The sequence below is a fragment of the Pan paniscus genome, chromosome 12, assembly GCF_029289425.2.
Source record: "Pan paniscus chromosome 12, NHGRI_mPanPan1-v2.0_pri, whole genome shotgun sequence".
Classification (NCBI taxonomy): Eukaryota; Metazoa; Chordata; class Mammalia; order Primates; family Hominidae; genus Pan; species Pan paniscus.
In genome coordinates, this window is record NC_073261.2 from 32,700,559 (window position 1) to 32,709,310 (window position 8,752).

Below are 8,752 nucleotides of genomic sequence, written 5' to 3' on the forward strand. Positions count from 1 at the left end.
GTTCTAGCCCAAAGATTCAGTGACAACTTCTGTGTAAAATAAATTTTTCCCCCCAAAGTGATGAGGTGTAGAATTTACTGTATTAATAGGAGGGAACTCTCACACTTACAAGTGCATTGTACAAAACCCCGTCTGTCCATGATGTACAAAAGTTGTTCCTGAATGAGATCAACTTGGAATCACACACCCACATATTTCCAGAATTCCATCCAATAAATTCACAAACACTTGAAAATCACAATACATATTTTAGGTAATGGGCCATAAGAGATTATTTTAATTGTAAGAAAATGTACAAAAAGTTTTGCCTTTTACAAATTTTCTATTTAATAGCAATAAAATGAAGTGACACTAAAGTACAAAAAAGCCTGAACAGTATGATTTCTTTGTATCAACAGTGAAGAGCTCCCTTGTATACGGAGTTCCCAAACAGTAAGTTTTCTTAATCCTGATCATCTGTGGCCTGTGTAAAAGAAAGGCCTGACAGGAAAAGTTAAGGAGCCAGCTGGGTAACTCCATATGAGGGAACTCTTGGTGACATTCAAAAAACTCACACTTCCACTTTCAAAATCAAGAAACACACCAACCCGGCCCAGAGGTTTCTCTATATAGTGAGGAAACACTGGGGAGGTGGTCAAGAGATTGAAATGATTATCCACCTTCAGACACAAAAGAAGAAATATGTCCTCAGAGTTAACCATTGGGCTATTCTTCCTTATCCAGGAGTCATTACAGACTCCCAGAGCCCAGTCACAAGAGTTGTCCACATCCAGCTCCCAGTAGTGTTTCCCAAAGGAGAAGACCCTGGCTCCCCATGCAGCAAAATAGTCAGATCTGTCAGAATTCAAAGGTCCACGTCTAAACATCCAACTTCTCACATCCTCAAAGAGCCTGATATTGTGATTGGTTACTTCAAAATGGAAGGAAATTTCCACTGTAGAAAAAAGAGAATGTTCCAGTGAAAATCAGTTTATAAATTCTTATGTTCAGATAAGAAAGAGATTCTCACTAGAAAACACAGGTCAAGATTAGAAAGAAACTTCTGTCTGGAAAAATGTTGGAATCAAAGGGTGTTAGGAGATCTGCACAAGTAAATGGCTAAACTAGGATGATCACAATTTCCATAAACTCAAAAAGTATAAAGGGGAGGAAGGTCATGTCTATGTCTCGTTAGCGACCTTTCATAACAACTGAGAAACTGGAAGCTCCTGCACTGCAGCCAAGTCCATAGCCATAAAATTAACCTTCATTGTCTCTTCTCCGTCAGGGCAGAGCAGGAGGCTTTGGACAGGAGATGAGGTGGGCAGCCATTCTTAGTCCCAAATAAAAAAGTTATCACTTTCCAGAAATATTATGATCTGCCACTTAAGCTAGCAAATTCATACTTAAAGAGAAAATCTGAATCTGCCTTCTGAAAAGTGCTGATTCCTTGCAAAAATTATCTGACTTTCATGCCAGATTCAGGCACAGACTTCTTTTATTCTGCTGGATTTGTCATGATCTATCCTGGAGTTCTATCTAAGACCTCATCAACCACCAAATCATGTTCCTATTGTTGACAGATTCTCGGTTTTTGCATTGTTATATGTTACTCATGTATGCTTTAGTTGATTAAAAACATGGTTAAAATTATAAATTCTATGAAACTTCACCTAAAATGTATTTTAAAAAATTGTCACTCAAATCAGTCGTTAACTGCACTGAATTTGAAATTGAAATGTCCTGAATTCAGTTCTGTATACTTCATGTAATAATTATATACATGAAATTGTATCAGAGAATGGTTCCTAAAGTCCTAAAGAGCCCTTCTGCATGTTTTATTTTTCTAAGAAATTTGTTATATGGCTGATTCCTATTACATTTCACCAGCTTTTATTTCGTTTTGTCTGTTTGATGATAGTGAAACTATAAATATAAATACCTATTCACAGGCTATTCTCTTCTTTTAGATGAAAGATCATTACACTGGGAAAGCTGCCCATAGAAAACCATAATTGAAGGCATTGCATGTGGATCCCACCAACAGGGCCACACTCACCTCGGAAGCGGTTGAGCCTGTACACCAGTCCAGTGATGGGTCCTGCAGTGAGCTCTGGATTCACAGGCTGGGGCATGTGCAGCAGCACGGACTCACTCCTGCAAGGAAGTAGGTTGAGTTGGTTAACTTTCTGATGTCTGTGTTTAAGAAACAGATTCCAACAGAAAATGCTTCATTCAAACCCACTTCTGATACCGTAATGTACCTCCACAACGCTAGGATGGGTTTGTGGCTCTTAGGGAATCTTTCTAACTATTCACTCCATTTCTAACCTACTGCCACTGAAAGATAAATGCCTCTCTCCCTATCTGCCACCAAATAGTTTATCTCTAATTATGATTCTGAATCGTAAAAAGAGGCAACTGCATTCTAGCAACCTCTGCATTGCACTCTTCAAAACATAAACCCCTGAGTCACATGGGAAAGTAAGAAAAGATTAATGTCTGATAAAAGGCATAGATGACATTCATCATACCACATAAACACATGACTACACACACAAACACCCACAATCACACTGACACATTATGGTGTTAGTAAATTATGTTTTCACTTTGTTGGAAACAGCTTGATGTTTTTCATAGCATGCCTTGTGCTCCAGTTTGCACTGATGGCCAAAAACATACCTTGCCACGATGTCTCCCAAATCCTGTAGAGAGAGAGAGAAAGAAAAAAAAATGACTTCTTTAGAAAGTTGTTATTCTTGTTGGGTGAGGTGGTTCACACCTGTAATCCCAGCACTTTGGGAGGCCAAGGTGGGTGGAACACCTGAGGTCAAGAGTTCCAGACTAGCCTGGACAACATGGCAAATCCCCATCTCTACTAAAAATACACACACACACACAAAAATAGTGGGGTGTGGTGGTTCATGCCTTTAGTCCCAGCTACTAGGGAGGCTGAGGCAGGAGAATTGCTTGAACCAAGGAGGCAGAAGTCGCAGTGAGCTGAGATTGGGCCATTGGACTTCATTCTGGGTGACAGAAGAAGACTCTGTCTCAAAATAAACACACAAAAAAGTTGTTATTCTGCCTATCTGGTCTTTAGGTTTTCAAAACTTTAGAATTACCACATACTATCACTGCAACTCTTTTAAAATGTGTTCTTATCTCTAACAATTATACCAGTAAGACCTATTGACAACATGAATTTCTGATAAATTAAGGACCCTAAATTTGAGTGAGAGAGAAAGGTGTGAGTAGTGACTGCGCATTGCTGCAGCTGTCTACAATGTGGTCTTTTTCAGGGCTAGTCCCCAAAGTGTAATGTGGCTCAAATCAAGCATGAAATTTTTTCTTCCAGAGTTTTAATGAAATGTGCTGGAGGAGGAAGCTTGTGGTAGAAAATGTTGTATGGAAATCTAGTTGCACAATTCCATAAAGCTTTATTTCCATGATTAGGGTAGGAGTTATAGTTTATCTCTATAACCGGTGGGAATGACTCTCACCGTCAGTGCAGGAGATGAGGAAATAATGTCTTTGGTACCCAATGGAAGGCAAAGATGTAAAGGTCAGCTAACACAAAGTGTCTCAAGGGGCATCCTCCGTTCTTACCTGGAGCAGCTCCACATCTGGTTTATGACACATTTCCATTAGTTCTTGATACATTTCTTTCAAGTGTTTACTCTTTTGATCCATTTTGACCCAACTTCTCTGGAGTTGCTGAAAAATCTCTTGGTATTCCTTGTTCAGTCTCTCTAAATGTTGTTTTTCTTCCTTATGGAGAACCGGATGCAGCTTCCTATACTCATTCCTGATCATCTGTGCCCGTAAAACCACATCGCCCTGTAGGGATATGAATTTTGTAGGTTATATACCCAGGCCCACTTCCACCTCACAGAGCCCACAACTTCATCCTCCTCATTCCTTCTTTTATTTTCCATCCTTTACAAACAGGATGATGAGTTAAGCCAGACCTTCCTTCAAAATTTATGTAATTCATCAATTCCCAAACACCTGCAAAAAAGCCCTTTAGGTTTAAATGTTTAAATCAAATCGGAAATACAATTAGAAAACAACTAAAATTTATGATTGATTGTTACATTGTCATGGATAATACACATAATCTTTGTTATTCAGTTAGGTTGTTGTTTCAAATCTCTGTACTTCACAGCCTGAACAATCACTCTTAGTAGAAATGTTTTTAGTATATTATAATCAGGATCAGAAGCCATCACACAAAAAGGATCTTAGTAAAAAATTTAAACCCCATCTCTCAAACCGACTACCTCTTTTCTGTCTCCTGTCTTTCTTCTGTCAAATCCATAGACTCTGTATTGCACTGCCATTCTAAGAACATTAATCCCCATTCCATTGTGTTTCTCTTCTCAACAATGACATATTTATCCTCTCACTGCCCCAGTCATTTTTTATCCCTTCTCCTCAGCTTTTCCTCATGTTGCATTTTCTCCTACTCGGACTGGCATCGTGTGGGTCCTTTGCTAGCAGATTTCACCAGCACAGGCACATTTCTTAAATTACTGTTCCCACCCGATTTCTTCCCCCTGGACAATACCATATTCACCAATAAATGCCTTATTTCTCAATTATATACTATTTAATCAATATTTCATAATTCATTTTATACAGAAAAGTGTCTGAAATACTTATTAATTTTAAGCACATACTTGCCCTTCAGAATTTATATTTATTTTTTACTTATCTGAAAAGCATTTACAGAAAACCTGAACAATCGTTATGTTGAACAGTCTGGTTGTTTTCCAGCCTATGAATAAACACATGACAAAATCTGGCATATGAGAATTTCAACTCAAGTTGCTAATATAAATGTCAGCATGCCTGTCTCAAGCTGGTCAGGAGGACTCACGGTCTCATACTTACCCTCCAGAGGAAGGCTGTTCTTCTCTCCTCATATAGATTTCTCTGATTTTCTTGAATCTTTTTCCATAAAATCCTCATTTGCTTTAAGAGTTTCTCCTGCAAAAGAATTAAAGGTTGAACAGAAAGTCAGATACCAAAGATTCCACCATCTGAGTGGTATAAGCAGGCAAGGGATCTAATATATAAATACATTAGTGAGAGGAGAAAAAAACAAAATTTTTCATTGCTCATCCTTAATTGATATTTTTCAGTTTGAGGTTTCAGAATGTAGAACAGTTTAGGGAACTGAAGAGTGAAGATTTCCTGTAACCCAGCTAAATTAGTTCAGGGAAACATCCTGCTTTAGAATCCACTATGCTAGCCCGATTTTGTAGTGTGCTATTACCATACTCATCTGTCCAGTAATATTAAATATATTTCCAAAATACCTTTCTTTGCACTGGTAGTTTTGGTAGCTTTTCAATGTCATTAGCATTGAACTGTAGAGTCAATAATAATGACATTTACTTAATCAGTCTCTTTTTGGTTGCAAGCTCCATGAAGGAAGGTAGAGTTGCACGTTTTATTCAAAATGTCATCATTGGTACCTAGAACAGCACCTGGCACTCAGTAAAGAATGGAGTAATCACCGTGATTCTCATCATCCTTCTAATCTCTTTAACTCTGCCACAGAGCTATCTCTTACCCGGTGTTCCTCAGCTGCCTCTTCGATGGGATAGTGTTTGTGAGCCCTGTGCTCCTGAGAGTTGGAGCACAGCAAGCAGAGGAGACTCTTGTCCATGTCACAGAACATCTTCTTTGTTTGCCTATGGGTCCCACATATTTGTTTCTCAGAGCTCAGGAATTGCCAGAGACTGGCTTTTCTGGCAATGGTCACTAAATTCTTCAGAAGAATATTGGTTTTGAAGTCCATTTTCGGTGATGGTTCCCTGCATGCAGGGCAGTTTGCAGGACTTTGGGCTTCCTCCCAGGAAAGGCAGAGACAGGGCCTACAGAAGCTGTGCCCACAGCAGATGGTGACAGGGTCTACCAGGTAGTTCAAACAGATGACACAGGTGAGTTCCTTCTGGAAGGCATGTGAGAAGTCTGAGTCCATTTTCCTAAGGAAAGAAAACCACAGGAATTTAATCTTCTACCCTGGAGAGACAAAGTTTGAATCAGATCGTGATCGAATAATATCCTTTCTTTCTAAAGAAGTATAGGTTTTAATTTGCAATGACAGAAATAGGAAAAATAGAAAACTAAGGCACAAAGAGACATCAATCTCTATAAAAAGTGACTGTTCTCCAATCAACACATGACCAGCTTTCCAAACTCTACTTTCTTGCATGGAAGAATGTCGGATTTTTTGAGGTGTTAGTATCCACCAAATTGCTTGGGCTTCAAGGGTTTCATCAACCTGTAAACTCAAGGTTTGAGTCTTGAACGGTCTAAAAATCAGTAACACTCTTCATTGCCAGTGATTGGTTTAGAGAAGGAAAGCTAACTAAGCTCTTCTACTCTCATTATTTTATTTAACTATAACAACCATCCATAATGACTTTTCCAGAAGGACATTGCTTGAAAATGTTAGAGCAGAACTCATACTTTGACCCAAATCAGAAAAAGCCAGCCTTTACTCTCCAAGGAAAAACAGTCAAATCAAGGTAAGTTACCTCTCCAAGGTAAAGCTAAGAATCATTGTTTTTCTAGGCTGCTATGTTAATTTAATCAACAAAAACTTTCTGGCATGTTTCCTGTTCCTGGACAGTCTGTTAATTTGGGGATATACTAGTTAATATTACAACATCCTTAAAAGACAGACAATTCAATTTACAAAAAGATAATGATAATTGAAGCATTATCATTACTCTTTCACACAGTCAGGAAAAGAGTAAGTATCATGCAATAACAGGCACTAGAGGCTGGGCACGGTGGCTCACGCCTGTAATCCGAGCACTTTGGGAGGCCGAGGTGGCTGAGGCTGGCAGATCACGATGTCACGAGATCAAGACCATCCTGGCGAACATGGTGAATCCCTAACTCTACTAAAAAATACAAAAAATTAGCCGGGAGTGGTGGAGGACGCCTGTAGTCCCAGCTACTCTGGAGGCGGGGCCTGGAGAATGGCGTGAACCCGGGGGGCGGAGCTTGCAGTGAGCCGAGATAGAGCCACAGCACTCCAGTCTGGGTAACAGCGCAGGACTCTGTCTCCCCCTCAAAACAAAAACAAAAACAAAAACGAGGCACTAGACAGTAAGTCAGCGTTTTAAATGTATGTTTTGCTAAAATACAAATAAAAATAAAAACCAAGCCAGGGAAGGTGACTCAAGCCTGTAATCCCAGCATTTTGGGAGGCCGAGTCAGGCAGGTTTTTTGAGCTCAGGAACTCCAGACTGGTGACACGGCAAAATGTCTAGATCATCCTGTCTCTAAAAATACTTATATAAATTAAAAAAAAAAAAAAAAAAAGGCCGGGCGCGGTGGCTCAGGCCTGTAATCCCAACACTTTCAGAGGCCGAGGTGAACGGATCACAAGATCAAGAGATGGAGACCATCCTGGCCAACATAATGAGACCCCGTCTCTGCTAAATAAAATACAAAAATTAGCTGGGCGTGGTGGCAGGCGGCTATATTTCCAGCTACTCTGGAGGCCGAGGCTGAAGAATCGTTTGAACCTGGAAGGCGGAGGTTGCAGTGAGCCAAGAGCGCCGCTGCACTCCAGCCTGGCAATAGAGCGTGATTCCATCTCAAAATAAATAAATAAACAAATAAATAAATAGCTGAACATGGTGGCCCATGTTTAATCCATAAACCTATGGATTATGTTTAAAATAATTTTAAAAAAGAAATGGAGCCTTTTTAAAACTCGGAAAATGAGATCATTCCATCTAAAAATAATCTAAGTTTGCAGATAAATTAAAGTCCCCAAATTTTGTTTGGTTTGTAACCTAATAGTAGATCCTACTCTGGAAATTGTGTACTTACCTCAGAAATATATCTATGTTCTCACCAAAGCTTGCCGTCGAATCAGATGAATTCAGCTCAGGGATGAGAGTCTCACAGTGCAGTGCTGGTAGCTTTCGGAATTCCCCAAAGCCAGTTGCAAAGCTACTCTGTGGGCTCTGGAGAAGAATGAGCTTGGCTCCTGAAGTGTCGGTTTATAAATCTCTGAAGACCACACCCCTTTCTTCCAATTGGTTGCATTTCACAGGGCGTAGGTGGGTGTTAACATAGATGATTAAGTTTCTTCAAAACAGAAGTTTTACGTTTATTTATTTATTTATTTTTTTGAAAGGAGTCTGGCTCTGTCCCTGGCTAGGTTTTTTCTTGCATTTTTAGTAGAGAGGGGGTTTGATATAATTGATATAATAGGAATTGCAAATAGAGAAGCCCACACAAGCTAACCAAATTAATTCTAGTTTATTGGATAAATGGCATGATATGTATTCTAGTTCAAATTTGAAGGTTGGTATAAACCTTTTCAGACACTGGAGATGAGACATTTCACCAAGATTGGGTGTGAGGAAGAGGAAAGAAATAGAATAGTATATAAAATAGTATATAGAGTAAAAATATAGTAAAAGGAAAAATCAATCTGCCTAATATAGTGTATGGCTAAATGTGTTTTAACATTTAGGCGAATCAGACATGGAAAAATCCTAAAAGGGAGATTAATAGAGGAGATAATTGACTCAGTAAGAACTGTGAAGAAGCATCTCAGGAAGAGAAACTAGAAGTCTTTATATAGGTTTTGATTTAAAGAGGGAGAGAGAATAGGAACATTGAAAAAGATAGACAGAAAGAAATAACAAATATTCAAGACTCCTTGCAAGAGTGAGGCAGAAAGTTTATAGATTGCTTGATTACACCCAGCATATAATTATTTGAAGTTTTC

The 8,752-nt window shown here is 39.0% G+C and overlaps 1 protein-coding gene across 1 annotated transcript; it reads right to left on the reverse strand.

Annotated features, from left to right (window-relative positions):
- Positions 1 to 247: 247 nt before the first annotated feature.
- LOC117978979 (tripartite motif-containing protein 43B) lies at positions 248 to 8,397 on the reverse strand. The gene is made up of 7 exons (XM_034952418.3): positions 7,843 to 8,397; positions 5,561 to 5,975; positions 4,876 to 4,971; positions 3,589 to 3,819; positions 2,665 to 2,687; positions 2,039 to 2,136; positions 248 to 934 (listed from the first exon to the last, which is right to left on the reverse strand). The coding sequence occupies exons 2-7, from the start codon at positions 5,969 to 5,971 to the stop codon at positions 453 to 455; spliced, it is 1,341 nt and encodes a 446-aa protein (XP_034808309.2). The 5' UTR covers positions 5,972 to 5,975; positions 7,843 to 8,397; the 3' UTR covers positions 248 to 452.
- Between the last annotated feature and the right edge of the window lie 355 nt (positions 8,398 to 8,752).